The 24,731-nt window shown below is 41.9% G+C and overlaps 1 protein-coding gene and 2 long non-coding RNA genes across 6 annotated transcripts in view; 2 read left to right on the top strand and 1 right to left on the bottom strand.

The window, feature by feature from the left end:
• Positions 1-14,907, top strand: part of LOC138757380 (uncharacterized) — a 42,096-nt gene extending 27,189 nt beyond the window's left edge. The window contains exons 3-5 of one of the 3 annotated variants that reach the window (XR_011353553.1): positions 5,731-5,827; positions 11,613-11,818; positions 14,758-14,907. This is a non-coding gene — a long non-coding RNA (uncharacterized lncRNA). Of the gene's footprint in view, positions 1-856; positions 933-5,730; positions 5,828-11,612; positions 11,972-14,757 lie in introns of those variants that run through there. The other 2 variants (XR_011353554.1, XR_011353552.1) reach the window with 2 other exon arrangements.
• LOC138757379 (zeta-sarcoglycan) overlaps positions 1-24,731 on the bottom strand; it is a 596,661-nt gene that overhangs the window by 264,836 nt on the left and 307,094 nt on the right. The window contains exon 2 of the mRNA XM_069924595.1: positions 24,325-24,426. Coding sequence (XP_069780696.1) covers positions 24,325-24,426 — 102 coding nt within the window. The remainder of the gene's footprint in view (positions 1-24,324; positions 24,427-24,731) is intronic.
• Positions 18,475-24,731, top strand: part of LOC138757381 (uncharacterized) — a 50,577-nt gene continuing 44,320 nt past the window's right edge. Inside the window, exons 1-2 of one of the 2 annotated variants that reach the window (XR_011353556.1) lie at positions 18,475-20,033; positions 21,008-21,101. This is a non-coding gene — a long non-coding RNA (uncharacterized lncRNA). Of the gene's footprint in view, positions 21,102-24,731 lie in introns of both variants that reach the window. The other variant, XR_011353555.1, reaches the window with a different exon arrangement.

Genomic DNA, 24,731 nt, shown 5'->3' with positions numbered 1-24,731 from the left:
GCCAGCAGAAAATTTACTCTTGTCACTGATCAGAAATCTGTAGCCTACATGTTCAGTACTAAACAGAAAAGTAAAATCAAGAACGATAAGATGGCACGCTGGCGAATAGAACTCTCAACTTATAATTATGAGATCCAGTACAGACCGGGCAGGTTAAATGATCCCTCTGACGCATTGTCACGATCTGCTGCTGGTGCTCAGCTGGAGGGTCTAAAAGAGATCCATAGCAGACTGTGCCACCCAGGAGTCATGAGATTCTTCCACTACATAAGGGCTAACAACCTTCCTTACTCTCTGGAAGAAGTCAGGAAACTGACTAAAAGCTGTCCTGTTTGCGCAGAATGCAAACTGCAATACTTCAAAGCTCCAGAGGCAACTCTCATCAAGGCAACCTGACCTTTTGAGAGGGTTAGCTTTGATTTTAAAGGGCTGTTACCTTCCAACAACAAAAATGTATATTTCCTTACTGTAATTAATGAATATACCAAGTTTCCCTTTGCGATACCCTACCCTGACGTCTCGTCAGCATCTGTCATTAAGTCACCTGACAGAATTTTCAGCATTTTTGGTTTACCCAATTACATTCATACCGATAGAGGCTCAGCATTCATGAGCGCTGAACTGTGGCGAGCCCTGCTATGAAAGGGGATTGCCACCAGCCGTACCACGAGCTACAACCCACAGGGAAATGGACAGGTTGAAAGGGCTAATGCTACAGCCTGGAAGACTGTTAACCTTGCTTTAAAAACACATGGTTACCCTGTTACCCAGTGCCTGAGGCACTACATTCTATTCGGTCTTTATTGTGTACTGCAACAAATCAAACACCTCATGAACATATGTTTGCCTTTCCTAGGAAATCAGGAACTGTGATGGACTAGCCAGCCTGTTTATCTGAGCCTGGAACCATGCTGCTGAAGAGCCACGCTCGGGTGCGTAAAACAGACCCCCTAGTCCAACCAATTCAGCTACTGCATACTAACCCCAACTACACTCATGTTCAATTCCCAGATGGGAGTACTGATCCCCTAAGAGATCTGGCCTTGCCTGGTTTGCCCCTTGCTTGCACCCCTACTCAGAGTGAGCCTGAGAGGTTGGACTCACCCCCCAAGCCTGTGACCTCTAGTCAGCTTTCAGATGGCCATGCTGGCGATTCTGGAGGGGTCCAGAAGTCAGTCCTTCCCACACTACTGACTCAGGACCTCTACCAGTTCCCAAGGTTGCAAAGGAGCCACCTATTTGATAGGAAGGACCAGAATTTGTAAACAACCTGATAAGCTGACATATTCTTAAAACATCTCCTATATTTTGATTGCTTGCTAGATACTGGCAAATTTTGGCTGTTAGAGTATCTCAAGGCCAAACATGGTATCCATGTATCGCTTGCTTCATTCTTTCCTAGCAGCTGTCCTTTTGATTTTAACCCTTCTTCTGCCGGGGGGAGACTGTGGTGAATGTCTGCCAAGTTGCCTGTCTCCCTTCTGGTGAGCCTTGCTGTACTAACATTGGCTGTGCATTATCTCTACTGTTAAGGACACTCCCCTTGGATATAACTGTATATGCATCTATTGTCTATTTATAGACCAGTTAACCTGATGATAGTGATTGGGAATATTTTGGTGTTGATTGTCAAGGATGATGGTGTGAAGTATTTGGAGGCACATGACAGCATGGTTTCCTTAAGGGAAAATTTTGCTTGACAAATCTATTGGAATTCTTTGAAGAAGTGAAAAAAAAGGCTTGATGGAGGAGATGCAGTGGGGTGTTGTGTATTTGGATTTTCAGAAGACTTTAGACAAGGTGTCGCACATGATACTATTTTACAAGATAAGAGCACATGGTATAACAGGAAACATATTAGCATGGGTAAAATATTTGTCTGATTAGCAGGGAGCAGAGAGTCGAATATATGGATCATATTCCGGTTGGCTCCCAGTTGCTAGTGGTGTTCCACAGGAGTTGGTGTTGGATCACTTTTTATGTTGTATATTAATGATTTAGACCACAGTCTGTCCAGGACTGCAGCAGAACATGGAGCATCGACTCGCTGAGCACTGGCGCACATCAGGGTTGTGTGCTCAGCCTACTCCTGTTAACACTATTGATCCACGTCTGCATCGCTGGATGCAGCTCTAGCAGTGTCATCAAGTTTTCAGATGACACAAAAGTAGTTGACTTCATCAGCAACAATGATGAGTCACACTTCAGAGAAGATGTGGAAAATCTCATGATATGGTGCGAGAGTAATAACCTGAGTCTCAGCATGGGCAAGACAAAGGAGATGATCATGGACATCAGGAAGACCAGTATTAACACCCTTCACTACACATTAATAACTTGGTAGTGGAAAGAGAAGAGAGCACCAAATTCTTTGGAGTCTACTTAAGTAGTGACCTATCATGGACACACAACATCTCCTTACTTGTCAGGAACTGCACTTCAGTGATGACTGAAGTGGACAAGGCTACCAGCCACCATCATATCAACGTTCTACAGGAGCTTTATTGAGAGCAACATGTCCAGTTGTACCACAGCAGGGTACAGTTGCTGCAGAGAATTGGATTCGAGGTTAATCTGTCTGACTATAAGAATTGCAGAATCACTGTGGTCTCTTCCCTTCCCCCATTGGCATCATCTACCAGGATCATTGTCTAAAGAGGGCATCCAAAATCATTGAGGACCCCTACACAGAGTTTCAGCTATTCCTCTCAGGAAAGAGATGCAGGAGGATCAGAGATAGGACTACTTCTTCGCGAGGGCAGAGAGAATTCTGAACGACAAAAAGAACTGCTCCAACTAACCATCCGAGACTGTAATATTTACTAAACAATAACTATATATAGTCTATTTCTTTATTCCTTCAACTAAAGTTCTAGTCTATACACTTCTTTTTGCTATTTTCAATCTGCCAATTCTTTGCCCATTCTCCACGTTATCCAAATCCCTCCCCAGACTCCATGCATCTTCAACACTACCCACCCCTCCTCCTATCCATAAACTGGGCACAAACCCATCAATTCCCTTTTCTCAGTCATCTTTGTACAACATGAAAAGCAATGTACTGATCAATGGCAGCTAGCCAGAAAAATACCCTATCTTCCCACACTTTGCCTTCTGCCAGTTAGTCAACCTTCTGTCGGTGCAAGTAACTTTCCCATAAGACCATCTTGTTAAGCACCGTCTTGTGTGGTAACTTGTCAAAGAATGTGGAAAGTATGGTTATGTGACTGATTATCCATTATACAATAACTTTGGTGTTTTTCTAAAACTTTATTAAAGCTCTCCAAAAAGAGTTATTTGTTGAAACAATGATGTATTTTGATACTGAATAAAGCATTTTACATAATATTAATAGTGAGACAATGAGGTAATTTACACTTTCAATATTTGTAAATATTATGTGGCTGCATCAATTATGGATTTTGGTGCATTGTACATGTAAATAACAATAAACTCTCACATTTATGTTCAAATTTCTTGTACAACAAAGACAAGATCGATAACTGCTAAATGCTCATGAATGGTGATAAAGATGGCCAAATGTAGAGGTCTTCTAGGGGAACAAACCCAGAGTTTTGAAATAGCTTGGACCACTTTGAGAGTTCCTTTCTCCCAGGCAGCCAGCAGTGCAGGCTGGCAGACTAATGGGGTTTTCAGGAAGACTTCCATCTCTAACCTGCGCTCAAATGTGTTCCGAGTTTAAGAAAACAAAAATGACAAAAATCAGTGTTTTGGAAGAATTTGTCACCAATTCCAGTTGTATATAATACAAAGCTTTACACCTTGAGACACAAGACACAAGACACAAGAGACACAAGAGAAACTTGTCCGTGAACTACTCTTTGCAGATGATGCCGCTTTAGTTGCCCATTCAGAGCCAGCTCTTCAGCGCTTGACGTCCTGCTTTGCGGAAACTGCCAAAATGTTTGGCCTGGAAGTCAGCCTGAAGAAAACTGAGGTCCTCCATCAGCCAGCTCCCCACCATGACTACCAGCCCCCCCACATCTCCATCGGGCACACAAAACTCAAAACGGTCAACCAGTTTACCTATCTCGGCTGCACCATTTCATCAGATGCAAGGATCGACAATGAGATAGACAACAGACTCGCCAAGGCAAATAGCGCCTTTGGAAGACTACACAAAAGAGTCTGGAAAAACAACCAACTGAAAAACCTCACAAAGATAAGCGTATACAGAGCCGTTGTCATACCCACACTCCTGTTCGGCTCCGAATCATGGGTCCTCTACCGGCACCACCTACGGCTCCTAGAACGCTTCCACCAGCGTTGTCTCCGCTCCATCCTCAACATCCATTGGAGCGCTCACACCCCTAACGTCGAGGTACTCGAGATGGCAGAGGTCGACAGCATCGAGTCCACGCTGCTGAAGATCCAGCTGCGCTGGATGGGTCACGTCTCCAGAATGGAGGACCATCGCCTTCCCAAGATCGTATTATATGGCGAGCTCTCCACTGGCCACCGTGACAGAGGTGCACCAAAGAAAAGGTACAAGGACTGCCTAAAGAAATCTCTTGGTGCCTGCCACATTGACCACCGCCAGTGGGCTGATAACGCCTCAAACCGTGCATCTTGGCGCCTCACAGTTTGGCGGGCAGCAGCCTCCTTTGAAGAAGACCGCAGAGCCCACCTCACTGACAAAAGGCAAAGGAGGAAAAACCCAACACCCAACCCCAACCAACCAATTTTCCCTTGCAACCGCTGCAATCGTGTCTGCCTGTCCCACATCGGACTGGTCAGCCACAAACGAGCCTGCAGCTGACGTGGACTTTTTACCCCCTCCATAAATCTTCGTCCGCGAAGCCAAGCCAAAGAAAAGACACCTTGAGATGAACTACTGGACGGCAGTTACAGGAATTGTCTTACGTGCTCATGCTGTGTAAGGCAAATGAGGGAAATAGTGAGAATGAGGTACTACAAGAATCTTAAATAAAGCAATCAGAAATCCCAGTGGCTATGACCTAGCAATAGCTTAACCGTAGGAAAGCACAACCCCAATTAGAGTCTGATGCTCTTTTAAATTAGTTACATGGATACATTAAGTATTATTATAGGATTGGGGTCATTTAAATCTGCTACAATTATTAACACTCAGTTTTCAACAAAATCATGTTAAGTTGTAATTTGTGCTTCTACAAATAATCCTTTCTCTTAACTTAAGGACCTCATATTTCTTCCTTCATGTTTGTGAAAAACCAGTATGCAAATAGTAGTTTAATTAAATCACCTGTTATCATGATGTGTTTTACTAATTGAGAGTTAGATCTTGATAGATCTTGATCTTATACAGTTAATAACTCAATATTTGACATGGTGATGGTGCAGTAGTATCATTATATAGCTATTAATAATCATTATTCTGTTGAAAAAGGATTGTCAATTGATACAAATGAAATCTTGCCTTTTGATTCCTCTGTAGGGATTAATATGATATCCTTTTTAAGTGTCAATGTTAGTCAAGCTATTCAATGGAACATGACTAAAATAGCATATCATTATAAATAACATTTTTGCTGTACTAATTTTGTATACAGATATCTTTATCCTCTTCCATTCAAATGGTTCAAACAGACAATGTAATTATATTTTTGTTGTACAACTGTAATATGGTCTTTTTGGACAGACTGGTAGTCACCACTAGGGAAACTGTGAATAAAAAGATTTCTACTTGTTCGGTTTATTTGCTAAAGCATTGTTCTCCATCTACTTCAGTAAACTGGAATCCTGGCTATTTAAGAGACTAAATAAAGGATTAACAGAAAACCTTCAAGGAAATAGCTCGTGAAAAACTTCCACTTTTATTATCGAGGTACATTTTTTTTTCTAACTGAGTTATTCTTGTGAAAAATCTATAATATGCAAATTCTGTAAAGTTATTTCAGTCCTGATTCCAGTCAATGGGGGAGTTGACTGTGGATAGACAATGGAAAGTATTCACAGATCTAATGGAGAAATTGCAAAAATCGTTTATACCAGTTTGGCATAAAAATAAACCAAAACAGGTGTCTCAGCCATGGATGACAAGGGAAATTAGAGACAGCATTAGGTCCAAAGAGAGAGCATTTCAATTGGCCAAAAAAAGTACCACAACTGAAGACTGGGAGCAGTTCAAGATGCACCAAAGGAGGGCAAAGGGATTAATCAAGAGAGCAAAAATAAATTACGAAAGTAAGCTTGCGGCAAATATAAAAACCGACTGCAAAAGCCTTTATAAATATGTCAAGAGGAAAAGATTGGTGAAATCCAGAGTAGGTCCCTTGCAGTCAGAATCAGGGGAATATATAATGGGGAATAAGGAAATGGCAGACCAATTAAATTCTTACTTTAGTTCTGTTTTTACAAGAGAGGATACAAATAACCTCCCAAGGATGTTGGGAAACATAGAGACTAATGCAAGGGAGGAACTGAAAGAAATCAGTATCTCTAAGGACATGGTCTTGGGCAAATTGATGGGATTGAAGGCAGATAAATCCCAAGGGCCTGATAATCTACATCCTAGGGTACTTAAGGAAGTGGCCATTCAGATAGCAAATGCTTTAAGAATTATTTTCCAGAACTCGATAGACTCAGGATCAGTACCCATGGATCGGTGGGTAGCTAATGTTACGCCACTATTTAAAAAGGGGTGTAGAGAAAAAGCGGGGAATTATAGGCCAGTGAGCCTTACATTAGTAGTGGGCAAAATGATGAAATCCATTATTAAGGATGTAATAGCGGAGCATATGACTAGCAGAGAAGGGATCGGACGGAATCAACATAGATTTACAAAAGTTAAATCATGCTTGACAAATCTATTGGAATTCTTTGAAATGGTGACAGGTAAAATAGATGGGGGAGAGCCAGTGGATGTGGTGTACCTGGACTTCCAAAAGGCCTTCGATAAGGTCCCGCATAAACGACTGGCTTCCAAAATCAAGGCTCATGGGATTGGGGACAAAGTATTGATGTGGATTGAGAACTGGCTGGCAGGTAGAAGACAGAGAGTTGGGATAAATGGCTAGTTTTCTGAGTGCAGGCAGTGACCAGTGGGGTGCCACAGGGATTTGTACTGGGACCCCAGCTGTTCACAATTTACATTAATGATCTGGATGAGGGGATTGGATGTAATATCTCCAAATTTGCATATGACACTAAGCTAGGAGGGATTGTGTGCACGGAAGAGGGGGTCAGGAAGCTCCAGTGTGATTTGGATAAATTGAGGGACTGGGCAGATACATGGCAAATGCACTACAATGTGGATAAATGTGAGGTTATCCACTTTGGTAATACAAACCGGAGGGCAGATTACTTTTTGAATGGCAATAGATTAAGAGATGGGGAAGTGCAGAGAGACCCAGGGGAACTTGTACACCAGTCTCTGAAGGCGAGCATGCAGGTACAGCAGGCGGTTAAAAAGGCAAATGGTATGTTGGCCTTCATATCAAGAGGGTTTGAGTATAGGAACAGGGATACCTTACTGCAGCTGTACAGGGCCTTGGTGAGACCCCACCTGGAGTATTGTGTGCAGTTTTGGTCACCTGATCTAAGGAAGGATGTTCTTGCAATGGAGGAAGTGCAGAGGCGATTCACCAGGCTGATACCTGGAATGGCAGGAATGACTTATGAGGAAAGATTGCACAAATTGGGATTGTACTCGCTGGAGTTTAGAAGATTGAGAGGGGATCTCATAGAGACCTATAAAATTCTGGCAGGACTGGACAGAATGGATGCAGATGGGATGTTTCCAAGGATGGGAAAATCCAGAACCCGGGGCCATGGTTTGAGGATAATAGGCAAACCATTTAGGACCGAGATGAGGAGGAATTTCTTTACCCAGAGGGTGGTGAATCTGTGGAATTAATTGCCACAGAGGGCAGTAGAGGCAGGTTCATTAAATATATTTAAGAGGGAATTAGATCTATTTCTTCAGTATAAGGGTATTAAAGGTTACGGAGAGAAGGCGGGGACGGGGTACTGAACTTTAAGATCAGCCATGATCTCGTTGAATGGCGGAGCAGGCTCGAAGGGTCGAATGACCTACTCCTGCTCCTATCTTCTATGTTTCTATGTAAACAAAGGGAACATTTTTAGATCTTCTCCCAATATTCTTTAATTTGCATAAAATTCATTACCAAATATATTTTTAAGCAAATACATTGCTGAAAATCTAAAATAAAAACAGAAAATGCTAAAAATATAGCATCAGAAAGTACAGGTAAGGAGAAAATTACATTTAATTTGAATTCAGTGAAGGCAAATTCATGTCTGACACAACTTTAATTGCTTCAAAGAAGCAAGAAAGGTTAACAGATGCTTTGATGAATGCTCATTGACCCAATACATTAACTCTGTTTTCTCTCTTTGCTGATGGTATTTGATCTGCTGCCTATTTTCACCATTTCGTACATTAATTTTAACAGATTATCAAAGCATCAGATGACAAAAAAGGCTAAACATTGGTCCCCAAATGCATCGGCCCTTACATGCATCTTCTCCATTTCCAGCTCTTCTGCTCTGGAGCCCTCTGCCCCTAGATATACCAAGCACACGGTTCCCCTTGTCCTTACCTACTAATCCACCAGCCTCTGCATCCAACACAACGTCTTTCAATAATTACCACCACCTACATCTCCCCCTCTTCACTCTCCACCTTCTATAGTGACCACTTACTCCATGACTCCCTCCGTGACTTCTCACCCCCCCCCCCCCCATAGCACCTTCACCTGTGGCCACAGAAAGTGCTACTCTTGTGCCCACACCTCCTCTCTCACCAACATTCAAAGCACAAACAGTCCTTTCAAAATGAAGCAACATTTCACCTGTGTGTCAGCATGAGGTCAGCAATGCGCAAGGCTCCAGCAGTGGAAGAAACACCAGGAGTGTGCAGAGGGAAAATCAGTTGATAGCAGCAGAGAAATGGAAAGTATGAAGGTCTTGAGGCTAAAAAATGGACTGCAAATATCGACCACGAGTGAAGGTTATTCAAACAAAGATTCATGCTGTACCTACAAGCCATTGGTCTCAATGGCAAACCTGATGCATGGAAGATTGTACTGCTACTTAGCATGGTGGGTCCTCAAGCACTAGAGGTTTTCAATATATTTGTTTTTTGCCTTGGCAGAAGACCAGATGAAGTTTAAGAAGTTATTGAGATGTTTGATAAACTCTTCACCAAAGGAAAATGAAATGTTTGAGAGGTACATGTTTTATTCACACACACAGCTGCAGGGAGAGAGCTTTGATACTTTTTTAACGGACTTGAAATTAAAAGCAAGAACATACAATTTTGGATTGCTGCAAGATTCAATGTTTCGTGATGAAATTGTTTTCAAGATTATTGATAAGAAAATGAGAGAGAGATTGCTGCCATTGACAGAGCTTACCTTACCTTGAGCTGCGAAGATATGCCACACCAGTGAATTAGCTCTGTAGCACACTAAAAAGTTCAGTAAGAGTGCAAAAGCCAGTGGAAATAAAGGCATAGCGATAGCCACAGTGATGACCATACACACAAAGAAAAAAAATGAGACATAGGAAACAACAAAAAGATGGAGAGACATTCAAATGCAAATGATGCGACACTCAACTTGAACCAAAACAATGGTCTGCCTATGGAAAAGTTTGTAATAAGTGGAAAGGACAGAATCACTTTGCAAAACAATGTTTTTTTTTCCCCAAGGAAAACAAAACAGAAGTGAAAGTGTGCCCACTGTGCACATGATAAAACAAATTGCCCTCAGTGATACACTGTTCATTGACATGGTAATGCAGGAATATAAACCAATGAACATTGTACTGCCAAGCATGAACAGAGTCAAGCAGGTCAAGTGGCCTGTGTTATTACATATAAATAGAACAAATATTCCTTGGAAGCTGGACATAGGGTCAAAAGTCAATTTAATCTATGAGCGTCATCTCAGAGCAATGAAGATAAAGCCATGCAAATACTGAACAGCTCAAAGCCTACAATGGACAGAGTATCAACATGAAAGATACATGTAAATTCATGAAATTTACATGAAATAATACATGAAATTTAAAGATAAAGAACACCACTTCAGGTTCATAGTGGTCCCAGATGGGCATGAATCATGGTTTGGTGACTAAGCATGTAAAAGCTTAAGCCTCATTAAGAGGGTATACATACTAGGGAACCTATTTTGTTACCTGATGCATTATCCAGGGCAACAACACAGAGTGAAGCACATAATGAGAGTTCCACAGAGACAAATAAGAATCTCCATGTGAAACTGATCACTGAATCTCTTCCCACATCTGACATGAAATCCAAGCAGATAGCAGCTGAAACAGAAAAGGACACAGTTCTACAGAAGGTCATCAAGAATGTGAATGAAGAATGGCCTAGAGGTGAATGTCAGCCATACTACAAGATCAGAGCTGAGCTGAGTGTTGTCAATAGACTTCTACTCAGATAGAGCAGAATTATCATTCCTCAATCACTGAAAAGTGTGTATAAGGGGCACCTTGGAATGGAAAAATGCAAGAGGAGGGCCAGAACTGCTTTTTATTGGCCAGGAACAAATGCTGTCATTGACAGGATAGTTTCAAGCTATGAGATTGTTTGAAACATCATGGAAAGCAGACAAAGGAACCCGTAATAATAATTGATGTACCTGCAGAACCATGGCAGAAAGTTGGGACTGATCTGTTCCACATGGATAGAAAGAATGACTTGCTGGTTTTTGATTATCTATTGAACTATCTGTAGATTGTGCCAAGCTAGGGACAAATGTCTACTATTTGTGTGATCAAATATATGAAATTGATATTTGCAAGGCATGGAATTCCTCAAATTGTCTACAGTGGCAATGGATCATGCTACAGCTGTATAGAATTCCAGAACTTTGCAGAAGAGTATGATTTTCATCATGTGACTTTAAGTGTTCTCCATCCATAAAGCAGAGAAAGGAATGCATATCATTAAACAGTTGCTCAAGCAAGCAATAGGCAGTGGCTCAGATCCGTATCTAGCTCTATTGAGCTACAGAGCTTCACCACTTGTACATGGGATGTCACATGCTGAGCTTCTGATGGGACATTGACTATGCACCACACTTCTCTACTCTGTTTCCAAATAAGAACAGAGATATAGAAGATGTCAAACAGAAACAAAGTCATCTGAATGGAGACTAAAAGCAAACTATGCCAAGTCAATAAGAAACTTAGGGTCAATGGTGCAACATGACATAGCGCAACTCAGAGATTCCAACATTTGGGACAAAACTCTTCTGCTCTGGAGGAAGTAAATAGAAGATCCTACACTGTTAGAACAGAGGAGGGTCAAATACTGAGGACGAATTGGAAGAACCTGCTGAAAATGCCAGAGATAATGCAAGAACAGACAAATGCAGAAGAACCAGCCTGCACAGCAATAGAGGAAACACCACCAGTGCTGGACACTAGCGGACCAGCAGAGCCGACACAAGCTCCTGTGTTAAGAAGATCCACTCACATTATCAAAGCACCTGACAGACTGAACCTCTAAAAGAAAAAAAGAGCTGCGCACTTTAAAAAAGTTTGTGCTGCTAATGTGTTTACCTTGATGTTGAACTTTAAATTGAAATGAATACTGTATTTGTGTGTCCTGTTGTTAGGAGAGAAGATGTAATAATAGAGTGCTCGTGATCCTTCTAACCACTGGTGGGAGTCTGAGACCATTTTTTTGGAGTTCAGCTGGATTCAAGATGGATGCCTCCATATGGTGATGAATATTGTTAATAAAGTATAAAAGAAACATCACAAATATATCTTCTAAAGAAAAGCAGAGCAACAAGGGTTTTTCTCTTTGGAGTGACAGAGGGTGAGAGCCGACAATAGAGGTGCATACGATTATGATAAACATAGATAAGGTGGACACAGGAGTGCTGGAGGATCTCAGCAGGTCTCACCTCCTCCATAGGATGTAAAGATGAATAACCAACAGTTTGGCCTGAGTCTGAGTGAAAAGCAGGCAAGGACCCAAATTAAATGGCTGGGGAAGAAGGGAAGAATGGACAGGGGGATGAGTACAAACCATTAGTCAAAAAGTGTTAAATGGATGTGTGTAGGCACAGGAGAGAGGATAATTGATTTGTGGGCAATGCTGTTCTTAGCTCTATGGAAGCAGAGCTGGGGGGGGGGGGGGGAAGGAAACACATGGAAAAGGGAAGAGAGAGAGACAGACAGAGAGGAAAGGAAACATAGGGAAAGATGCACACAGGGGCTAAAAGAATCAGGAGATCAATGTTAGTGCCATTTGGTTGGAGGCTTCTCCAATGGAATACGAGGTGTTGTTCCTCCAATTTGTGGGTGGTCTCATTCTGGCAGTGCATGAGACATGGATGGTCATGTCAGTGGGGGAATGGGGTTGGGAATTGAAATGGGTGGCCACTGAGAGATCCACGTTATTGCAGCAGGCAGAGCTGACGTACTCCAAGAAGTGATCTCCCAGTCTGATAAAGAGGTGACCCCAACAGTAGATAACCCCTGAAAATTCATAAGTGAAGTGTCACTTCATTTGGAAGGAATGTTTGGGGCCCTGAATGGCGGTGGCAAGGCAAAATGTATGGGTGCAAGTGGAGCACCTCCTACGGTCACAAGGATTGGTGCCAAGGGGGTGATTGATGGTAATGGAGAAATGGACAAGGGAGTCATGAAAGGAGTGATCCCTGCAGAAGGCAGAGAGGGGAGGAGAAGGGAAGATGTGTCTGGTGATGGGATCATGTAGTATGTGGTAGAAATAGCAGATATCTATGTTGGATGCAGAAGTTGTTTGGATGGTAGGTGAGGACAAGGGAAATCCTGTCCTTGTTGCTCATGGGGGCATATGGGGCCAAGCTAGATGTGCGGGTAATAGAGGATACAAGGGTGAGGACCAAGTTGATGGTGGTGGAGGGGAAGCCATATTATTTGAAGAAGGAGAACATCTCTGATGATCTGGCATGGAAGACCTCATCCTGGGTGCAGATGTGATAAAGATGGAGGAATTGAGAGAAAGGAATAAAATCCTTTCATGGAACAGATTGTGAAGAGATATAGTCAAGTTAGCTGTGTGGGTTGGTGGGTTGTAAAATATGTCATTTCAGAGTTTTTCTCCCAAGATAGAGACAGTGAGGTCAAGAAGGGGGACAGCTTTCTAGAAATGAAACAAGTGAATATGAGGTCTAAGAGAAAGCTTGCATAAAAGTGGATAAAGTTGACCTGATCATCATTGGTTCAGGAGTCAGCACCAAAGAAGATATTGATGTAGTGGAGGAAGAGTTGAGATGCTTTGCCTGTGTAGGATTGAGGCATGGACTCCTCTACCTAGCCAACAAAAAGACAGACATAGCTCAGGCCTTTGTGGGTACCCATATGGCTACACCTTTGAATTGAAAAAGTAGTTAAGTGAAAAGTGTTGCTATTGAGGTTGATGAAAAATTCTGCCAACTGGAGGAGAGTAGTGGTGGAAGGGTACTGGTTGGGTTTTTTGTCAAGAATAAAATGAGGGTTGGGGGATGGAGGTGTATAGTGATTGGATGTCCATGGTAGCAAATTGTCAGAACAACACATCATATTCTATTAGGCACCCTCCAAAAGGATGGCATTAATATCAACTTCTCCGGTTTCCTTTAGTACTCCTCCCCGGCCTTCAATCTTTCCCTGTGTCTTCTTTCCTCTTGCTCTGTCTGCCTGGCTTTATCTATTTCTCTCTCCCTCCCTCTCTCTTCCTCCTTTTCCCTCTGTCTCCTTCCCCCCATTCTGCTTCTACAGAGCCAAAAAAACACTTCACCAGTCAATTCTCATGTTTCCTCTCTCTTGTGGCCCATCCATATCCATTTAACATATTTCATCTGTACTCTGGTCTGTACTCCTCCCCCCTGCCTATTCCTCTTCTTCTCAGCCTTTTAATTTAGGTGCCTGTTTGCTTTTTACTCATTCCTTGAAGAAGCGCTCAGGACTGAAACATCGATTTTATATCTTTACCTCCCATGGATACTGTGAAGCATGCTAGGTTCCTCCAGCATTTCTGAGTTTTTAATACAATCACAGCCTCTGCAGATTTTAGTGTTTGACAGATAAGGTGGACACCTTTTTCCCCAAGGTAGCAATGACCATGCTACTGAACATCCATTTAATACAAGTGGTGGAAAGTTGAGGGGAGACATCAGTGATAAGATTTTTTTACATAGATTTTGGTGAGTGCCTGAAATACATTGCCAGGTGTGGCGGTCGAGACTAATACAATATGGATATTTTTAAAAAAAATCTTAGATAGAAGACACATTGATTTGAGAAAAAAAGTTTTTTGGGTTGTGAGGCAGGGAAGAATTGATTGACCAAGCATTAGGGGTCAAAGGGTCTTTACTGTGTTGTACGGTTCCATGTTCTATTTTATAAACAATAGTTCTGTAACAGGCAAGACCTTTGTTGTACTGAACTGTAACAATCTAACAAATGATCAAATAGCAAACAAAGAATGTGTTCCTGACATATGGAACTCTCTCAGCTCTTCATGTGAAATTTAAAGTTGTAAATCTTAGCTTGTAAAATAGTTTATGACTAATAAGAAACCTTACAGCACTCTATTTAGACATATTACAAATTACTAGTATTGAAACATTTACAATAAAACCAAGATTTGTGTTGTCATGGTAAATTTTCATATGTTGCCATTTTAATTGTTTTCTTACAAAAGAGATTAAACTCTATCAAATGCTGTTCAAATTAATTTTCTGAATGACTTCTAGATTTGATATGTGATGAGCTCCATGCTTGCAGGTCACACCAATAGATAGTGAAGATCATCATATCAAACAGTGGCTTTGATTCAAACCAGGACTTCCTCCTAGTTTTGGTACAGGTAATTGCTGACCCTGCTAAGTGATGCTCTGCTATTGAACATGACATCCACAACATAGAGAAGACACTCAGATAAGTATCTATCCTGTCCTGCTGCAGCCAAACAGATTCATTGCAGTTCATCCATTTTCAATGTTGCATTCCATGCAATTAGACATTTTATTCCTATGCATATTTCCATTCAAATGTTCTTTGTTAAATTCGAACATACATCTTTGGTGTCAAAATTTTACCTAGACTTGCCTTGCTTCAGACACAGAGATCCTGTGGGGCTTCTTTTGTTAATTGACCATGACCAAGGATGGTAGCAGAGTGCAGGATAAGCTACCATCTGATAGGAATCTGAAAGAATTAAGCTCAGCAAGAAGCCATGACTTCTATTCAGTAAGCTCAGAAAATAAGCTGGACTGCTCCAACTGCAGATAGGTAGAAGCCAGACAACATTGCCTGAAGCTGCCAATGTGCTTCTAAGGCCTTAACTATTACACATCTCAGTCACAGATTCATACATATTAACTCATCCTTCTACAGATTCAAACATATACATATCACCAACCTGTACGTCATTGAATTGTGGGAGAAAATTTGAGCATCTGGGAGAAACAACATGATCACATGGAAGCCTTTAGAGATAGCATTGGAGTTCAGGACTGAACTGAGGTGCACCTGATACATCACCACATTGGCATCTATTATCTTATATCCTCCACAACACTTCACACACACTGGCTAATGGCCACTTATGGCCCACTCCTCTACTCCAGCTTTTAAAAGGTGTGACTTATGGACTCTTGAGATTGTGACAGCAAATATAAGGTGGATTTGGTGATGCTTATTCAACTTTACTTTTCTATATCTCTTCCTCCAATAATCAGGTATCTTCAATAAAAAATGGAACAAAAATTGGGTTGTGAAGAGAAGGAAAAGAAACAAACACTAATACAATCTGTACTAAAAAGAGAAAAATAGCAGAGCTGCCAGAGCTGTTGCAAATGCCTGGGAGAGCAAAGAAACAGCACTGCTCCAAATGGTACAACCACCCTGACCTAATGGTGGCAGTTCTATACAGGCTTTAAACAGTCTGTTAAAGGAGCCAACAGTGTTTGTAATTTTATCCTACAAGCACAATGTCTGCGCCCAAGATGGTGATGCCTTTGCTGGCGGCAGCCTTGAGGGATTGTAGACTCCAGGCAGCAGCAGGCTGATGCAGGGCACCAAAAGCAGAGAGATCATTGAGAGAAGCATAGCTTATGACCCTATAGGACAGTAACCATGGCAATGAACCAGTGAGGAACCTACACAGAGTGCAGGTGACTTGCAGTCAGGGGTATGGGCTGCAGGAGATTGGCCTATGGGAGCCAGAGCTGGGATTTGAGAAGGTGTTGAGGGTAAGAAGGGCTCCTGAAGGGTCTTGGACTCTGAAGGCTCCCTGATCATTTGGTTCTGGAGCTCGGGTTTCCAATTAATTGAAGAGGGGTCTGTGCAGCTATAGAGGCTGCGGGAGGGCTGGGGGAGAATCCATCGATACTCAGGGACTCTCTTTTGCTTCTCTTTATTTTTTACTATAAGGGGCACCAGGTGACACTAATGGTGACTCCTTGTCTGCCTTACACCAGGCAGAAGGCAATTTTGTTCAATGTTATATGTTCTGTATTATTACAAGACAATAAAAGAATCTTGAATCTTGATACTACATTGAGCACAAAGAAACTATGGGATAAAGAAGATGTGGCTCAAGAGAGTGAAGAAACTGTCTAGATAACTTCAGCATGGAGTTTAGAGGGTCCCCTAGTGGATCAGGAGAGTTAGGACACGTGAACAGATCACCTCAACATGGAGTTTGGAGTGGCCCTGTAGATCAGGAGCATGAGAAAAAAACTTGAGGTAGTCTTGATATGGAGTCTTGAGTGGCCCAGTAGTAGGTTCCTGGAAGCTGCTGCCTCACATTGGTTGAAACTTAACATGCAAAATTTGCATGTTCTCCCTAACATTAAATGGATTTCTTCTTGATGCTTTGTTTTGGTTTCCGTTCAAGTCCAAAGATGTGCAGGTTGGTAGGTTAAATAGCCTTAGTAAATGGACTTAATGCGTAGGTGAATCATGGGCGTTAATGGATATATAGGGAGAATAAAATATTAGTGCAGGATTATAATAAATTGATGCTTGATGCACTTTGGTTGATGAGCCAATGGACCTGTTACCATGTTTTTTTTTCTTTGGCTTGGCTTCGCGGACGAAGATTTATGGAGGGGGTATAAGTCCACGTCAGCTGCAGGCTCGATGTGGCTGACAAGTCCGATGCGGGACAGGCAGACACGGTTGCAGCGGCTGCAGGGGAAAATTGGTGGGTTGGGGTTGGGTTTTTCTTCCTTTGCCTTTTGTCAGTGAGGTGGGCTCTGCGGTCTTCTTCAAAGGAGGTTGCTGCCCGCCAAACTGTGAGGCGCCAAGATGCACGGTTTGAGGCGTTATCAGCCCACTGGCGGTGGTCAATGTGGCAGGCACCAAGAGATTTCTTTAGGGTTTGACTCTAAATACCACTAACCCTGGCAAAGGCCATGGTTTCAACAGTGCCCTATGTATGATAGACTTTATTGTCCTGCTGTGGGCATCATATCAGGCAAGGGCACTTGTCCTTCATCAGTTTTCTTGTGCTAGCTTTTTATGTGTGACAGCATCTTGTACAGGAAAGAGAAAAGTGTACCTTTGAGTGGAATGATAACACTCTAACGATATCTGTGGTCCTCATAAATCATATGCACTTTTATTAAGTAAGCTCTCATCCCCTGTTGTTTCAAAGAAAAAAGGTCTAGCACGCAAAACCTTTCCTCATAAGACACATTCTCCTAACCAACTCTACTCCCTATGTAAACTACAACATTCTATACTATCCACAGCACCTCCAATTTTCATGTAATTGCCAAACTTACTAACCACCCCTCCACTTGTTTGTTCAAGTTATTTATAAAGATTACAAAGATTAGGTGTCCCAGAACATATCCCCGTGGAAGATCACAAGTTACTAAGCTCCAGACAGAAAATACCTATCTACTACTTCCCTCTGCCTTATGTGAGCCAGTTAATTCCAGATCCTTGCAGCCAAGTTTCCATGGATCCCATCCCTCATGGCTTTCTGAATTAGGCTACCATAGGGAACCTTGTCAAATAATTTACTAAAAGCCATGTACACTACATTCGGTACTCTACCTTCATTAATATGTTTTGTCACCTCTTTGGAAAACTCAAATTAAGGCCTCGGAGGCATGGCCTTCCCCTCACAAAGACATGCTAATCAGCCCTGAGAAGACTATTCTTCTCCAAATGCTTGTAAATCCTTAGGAATCCTCTTTAATAGTTTGACTGCCACTAGTGTAAGATTCTATTATTCTCCCTCTTACCTTCTTGAACAATTGGAACTACCTTCCAATCCTCCAATATCACACCTGTGGCTAGGTGAAATGCATCATCAGTGTCCAAGCAATCTCTTTCCTTGCTCCCTGGGGTATGTCCCAATTTTCCTGGGACTTATCTATCCAAATGTTCCTACTTACTAGAAGCTACAACACTATCTCTTTATTAATCTCAACATTTTACACCACATTAACCTGTTCTATACTAGCCTCACAATTGTGAATATTCCCTTTCTTGAATAGGAAAATCATTAATGATCTCTGCTACCTCCTTCATCTCCAGACAAATGTTTACTTATTTATCCTTGAATGGTCCTATCCTCACTCTAGTCATCCTTCTATTCATCACACATGCAGAATGCTTTCAGGTTTGCTTAATTCTTCTTTCCAAAGCTTTCTCATGACTCCTTCTAGTTCTCTTATGTTCCTTCTTAAGCTCCTTCCTGGCTACTTTATAATTATTGCAATCCTTCCTGATTTTTTTCTTCCTAATCCTTATGTATGCTTCTTTCTTTGTCATGACCAAATGCTCCACTTCTCTTAACAAGCATAGTTCCTTTACCCTACTATTCTTTGCCTGTCTCAGTGGAACAAACCTATCCAGAAATCCATAAAAGTGGTCCCTAAATAATCTTTACATTTCTGCTGTGCACTTCCCAGAAAGAATCATTCCAAATTAATACTCACATGTTCCTACCTAATACTATCATCATTAGCCCTCCCCCATGTAAATACCTTCCCATCATGTGCGTATGGGGACTCTATGGTTAAAGGGGGTAGAGGGGTAGATTTGCCAAAAGTTTACACAGGGTCCGCACTGCACCTGGGCCGCTTAGCATCTCACCGCAAGGCCCAGACACAGGCCACTGCCTCTTCTGCGAACCAGCTGCTGGTGCAGGCACCAGGGGCAGGTGGTCTGTCCTCAACCACTCTGATCGTGCTCTGTCTGAGGCCATGACTCGCATCCATCCCCAGGCCCGGGCAGGCTTCATCAGGGAAGGCCTGTAGCTGTGGGAACGATGCTGCGTGATGCTACACGGACCCTCTGACATCATTACACAGAGATTCAGAAAGTTCACAGCAAGTCTTTCCATCTGTCTGCATCAGTCCTGCGCCTGGGCTGCGAACACCCAGACACGTGATGGCCAACCCTGGTGTATGCACGCTAACATCACAGGGACTGAATAGTGATGCTAAGAGCTGTTTCCCCAGCAATGAGCTGGTCCCCAGAAAAGTGTGTGGCCCATGTCCAGACTCTGGGCTGGAGGTGAGATGTGCTGCACCCTGGGCATGGAGGTCTCCAGAACCAGGATGTGGTGGAGCAGGGGTGCCATTATTGTTAATTTGTTTATCTTTTTAATTTCTCTGTCTGATTATTTTTCTTCTTGTTTTGCCCAAATTTTCCCAACCGTTTTGTCAGAATTTGAGAGGGCAATTACAACCCCCTCCCAGCCCCAGGTCATGCGCCTATGCTTCCCATGTCACCTGCTCCAATCCTTATCCTTAGCTTCACTAAAGGTCAAGAGGGGAAATATTGCCAGGAGTAGAGACACTTAGGTCAAAGCCTCCCTGTACATGGATGACATCGCCATCTTAATTTCAGATACAAAATCAGTCCACAGACTGGCCAGCATCTGAAACCAGTTTAATTTGGAATTGGATAGCAGGTTAACCAGAAGAAGAAGAAACCAATGCTCTTTGATAACTGGCCCTGACAAGTCTGCCATCCCCTTCACGGTCACTTCTGAATACCTAACATTGCTGGGGATCGGATTCGGAGGGGCCAAGGTGTGTAACAAGAATTATTAGAACAGATTGAAAAAGTCTATCAAAAATTGTGTCTGTAGGCGAAAAAGACCCTCTCAATAACAAAAGAACCTGGTCATCAAAGTGCAATACCACAGTATTGCTTTCAGTATTGCTGTACATTGTGCAGGTGTGGCCCATTTCCCATGCCTCTGCCCTGGAGGTAAAGAGCAGCCTTCAGGACCATTTTGGCATCCAAATAGAAATAATATGATGGGTTTCCATTTAGAAATCACCAGACAACGAGGGCAAATGTGTATCCAATGTGGTCTCCTTAATGTGTGGCTGCATCAGGTTGTGCTGGAAACAAAGTACAAGGGGACCATGTGCCACCAGGTGGTAAGGTTCTTCCTGCCTTAGGTGTTGCAAAGGAAGGGCCCATCCCCATTGCTGCAAAATATCCTGGTCAGTGGACGTTGCCATATTACCTGCCCTTCATGGAATATTTTTCCAGACAAACAACTTTGACCACAAGGCCATCAGGCAGTGGTCAGCACAGAATGTCCTGCAGAAACTGGCACTGAGGGATAAGGAATCAACGGATATGGTGGGTAGGTCCCTGAGCAACTGTCTAGGTTATCTGGCAGAATGTCTCATCTCCACAGTTCATGAACAAGCATCAGGACTTGGCTTGGCTGGTAGCGAGAGGAGCCCTCCCAGTTAGATCCTTCTAGTATGTCTGGAATGTCATCCTCAACGCACATTGTCCCCAAGATGGCTGAAGTGGAGTAGAGACAGTAGCCCACCTCTTTGCAGAATGTTTATTTCCTAAGAGTGTACAAAGAAGGATGCAAGGGTCTTGTCATGGTTCATCCCCAGCAGCAGTGTGACAGATTTACAAGCTATTCCCTTTGATGAATATAGAGACAGGCATTAAAAGCTGCTGATGGACCATGAATGTGATGAAAGACACCCTTTGGTCTGTCTGAAACCTTTTGTTCTTTTTTCACATGGAGATATCAGTGAGGGAATGCTACCAAATAGCATATTTCAGGCTACAGGAGTATGTGCTGAGGGACAAACTGAGGAGGAGGATGGAGTGTAGTCTGGGTGAGTATATTGTTCAATATTTATTAGTGCTAATAAATAAGGTGCTATGACTAAGGTTGGTGCTCTATGTTGAGAGTCAGATGTGGGGTCCTTGGGAGACTCTGAGCCTCCCAGATGCCCACATCTGTGCCAGCTCCTAAGGGACCATGTTAAGGCAATGGAGCTGTAGCTTGATGACATACAGCTCATTAGAGAGAGTGAGGAAGTGATAGACTGGTATTACAAGGAGCATGTAGAGAATGTCTCTATGACCATCCCCCTCAGAATCTGGTTCATTTTTCTGGATAGTGTTTGAGATGATGTGTCTCTGGCACTGAGCATAGCTCTATAGTGAAGAGAATAAAGAGGCATGGAGATAGGAGATAGGAGATCCATTGTGAGCAGAAATGATGAGATTCTCTGAGTGATAAAGACACCTGAATGGTGTCAGAATATGAGATTTCTTAAATTGGGTCCAGAACATACTGAGGAGAGTGGGTGAACAGCTAGAAGTCTTGGTACATGGTGGTATCAATGACATGGGTAAGATCAGACAGGAGGTCCTGAACAGGGAATATAGGAAATTAGGAAGGAAGCTAAGAAGCAGGATCTCCAGGGTCATAATCTCAGGATTAGTACTTGTGTCATGTCGATTGGAAAAACACACTAATAGGGAGGACAGCAGATCAGCAATGGCTGGAGTTTCTGTGAGAAATGAAGAAAATGCAGTAGAGGCACATCCTAAAAAGAAAGAAAATTGTGAATGGAAAAGTGAGACAATTGTGGCTGCCGAGGGAAGTTAAAGCTAAAGTAAAAGCAAAAGAGAGGGCAAACAAGGAATCAAAAATTAGTTGGATGATAGAGGACTGGAAATCTTTTAAAAACTTAGAGAAGGCAACAAAGAAGAGATAAGATAGGAAAAGATTAATTATGAAAGGAGATTAGCAAATAATATCAAAGAGGATACTAAAAGCTTTTTTTTAATGTATAAAGAGTAAAAGAGTGAGCAAAGTAGACAAAGGACTGATAGAAAGTGATGCTGGAGATATAATGGGATGCAAAGAGATGGCAGAGGAAATGAATGAATATTTTGGATCAGTCTTCATGGTGGAAGACATTAGTAGCTTACTAGACTCTCGTGGCTCTCTTGGAAGAGTGCAGTCAAGATCATGAGAGAGAAGTTACTTGGGAAGCTAAATGCCATTAGGCAGTGATTCTCAACCTTTTTTCCACTGACATACCACCTTGAGTAATCCCTCACTAACCACAGAACACTTATGACATAGGAACTCATAGAGGCATTTTGAATACTGAAAGGCCTGGACAGGGTAGATGTAGCAAGGATATTTTCCATGGTCATGGACACTAGGACAAGAGAGAATAACTTCAGGATAAAAGGCTGTCAATTTAAAAGAGATGCAAAAAAATTCTTAGAGTGTCGTGAATCTGTGGAATTGGTGCCACACGTAGTATTTAAGGTAGAGATTGACAGGTATTTAATTAGTCAGGGGATCAAGAATTACAGAGAGAAAGTTGGGGAGTAGGTCTGAGAGGATGGATGTTTCAGCTCATGGTTAGAATGGCAGAGGAGACTCGATGGGCCTACTCCTGCCCCTGTCTCTTGTGATTTAATTTTTATTTTCTGGCTTGAAATGGAAGCTAGTAAAATGGTCTGTTGTACAGATTTTTTTTTCTTTTCCCTTGAGCATGTCACAAATTTGCCATTCAGTGATAAAAAGGATAAAATTAACCCTTGAGTGTCTTGAGCATTGAGGAAAAAAAGGCCATTTAATAAGGTCCAGGCCACAGCAAGGAAGCAAAAGACAGGGCAGGGGCATTTTTTCAATACCTTGCTATCTTCTTTGGCCTTTCCAATGGAGTTTTTCCAAAAATTAAACTTGATGTTCACAGTTTAATGATTAATTCCTATGCATCTGTTCATCCACAGTAAATATCCATTTATATTTATTTCACCCTCTTTGTATTCCTGTGCCTGGTCTCTCAATTATAAGGCAATACAAACATCATCATAACAATTTTTCAATACATTTCAGCTTTCAAAACATATTTGCTTTTAATGGGAAAAATCAAATTAATCGTGGAAAGGCACTGTTTGAGTATCCCTCTGACAGCTGTTTGCAATTTGAATGTTTGCATTTTCTAATGGTCAGCAACTGAGCATAATCATTAACTTCTGTTCTATACCTATTTGAAAATAGAAAGCAGTCAAAATTAATGACATTTTGAAAAAAAAGTCAATGTTTACTTGAATTATTGGAGCTTTTATAAGAGTTGCAGACTATTTCTTAATTATTTTGCCTGCATCTTTCATAATAACTGAAAACCGTGCTGATGTGTCATGAGGAGCAGACAAGTGTTTTTAGTTCAATAATTCCCCACAGTCCAAGCAAGTGCCATGATGTTACAAGTAAGGGGAATTCGAAAGGAAGAGCAATTTGAGGTTAAACAGGAAAGTCTGCAGAATCTGTGACTGAATTTGCAATACCTAGAAGTGTTAGAAATACTCAGAAGGTCACACTATGTTGAGAAGAAGCAAAAAGAGATATACCAACGTTTTGGGCCTGAGTCCTTCATCCTGGTATGAGCAAAAATCAAGCAGGTTACTGAATAAAAAAAGGTGGGGGTGGGCGGACAGACCAATAGGTAAGAGCTCATAGGTGGATATGGATGGGAGAGCAGGAGAAATAAAAGGTTGAGGAGTGATGGGGGGAAGTGGTAGCTCTCTGAATAGACAGGGAAGGGGTGGGCAACTTGGGGAAAGGAGGCAGAGGGATAGAGAAAGAGAGAGAGATGGGGAGGGGCTTAATGGAAACTGGAGAAGTTGATGTTAATGCCATTTGGTTGGAGAGTGGAATACAAACTGAAACAACAAATGAGTGATATGCAAAACAATATAGTGAACAAAAAAAATGAAAACTCTCAAAACCAATCTACATTTGAGCAAAACAAAAATTCCAGAGGTTGTTTGGGAAGGGGCTCAACCTCATCATTAAACTGGTGGTGGTCAATGGTTCATTATAGGTGGCCCACGGTAAGTGAAAGAATTCTCATAGTGATCTTTAGTGTAAAGAGGTTGAGAAACTCTTTTCTAAAGGACAAAGGAAGAAAAATATCATACAAAGGCATTTGTGACAAAACTAATATTATCTGCATTCAACTCATCTAACATCCGTAGTTGATAATGTTCATTTCTCTTATCATTGCTAGGACTGTTGCTACTTACCTTTCGTGAATGAACTTCTTTGACATATAATGGAAGAAGGAATTCAGATTTGCCTTCCAGCCGTATCCCTTTATTTGTGATTTTTAGGTTTCCCATTCCATTCTGAAATCAGTAAAAAGAAAACTTTCATTTAACGTGATGAACCAGAATAGTTTCTTCGATAAAATCATACCAGCAATTACCATTGTAAGGAAGTTTCATAGGGTGACCCTTGATGAAAGGTTACACAAACTGCTGTTTAATTGTAATTTAGCAATCTGCAATCATAGCTCATCAAACTGTGATTATAAAAATAAGTTATTAAAAATCCCATTGATTTTTAAAAAGATTTCTCTGCCTGTAGTACAGGATCAATAATTGTAAACTATCATGTGCAGACGATTTGATCTCTTCCCATCAAGAACTCC

Source organism: Narcine bancroftii, chromosome 3 (genome assembly GCF_036971445.1).
Source record: "Narcine bancroftii isolate sNarBan1 chromosome 3, sNarBan1.hap1, whole genome shotgun sequence".
Taxonomy (NCBI): Eukaryota; Metazoa; Chordata; class Chondrichthyes; order Torpediniformes; family Narcinidae; genus Narcine; species Narcine bancroftii.
The sequence above is the reverse complement of the archived record's forward strand: the minus strand, read 5'-3'. Positions and strand labels throughout refer to the sequence as shown.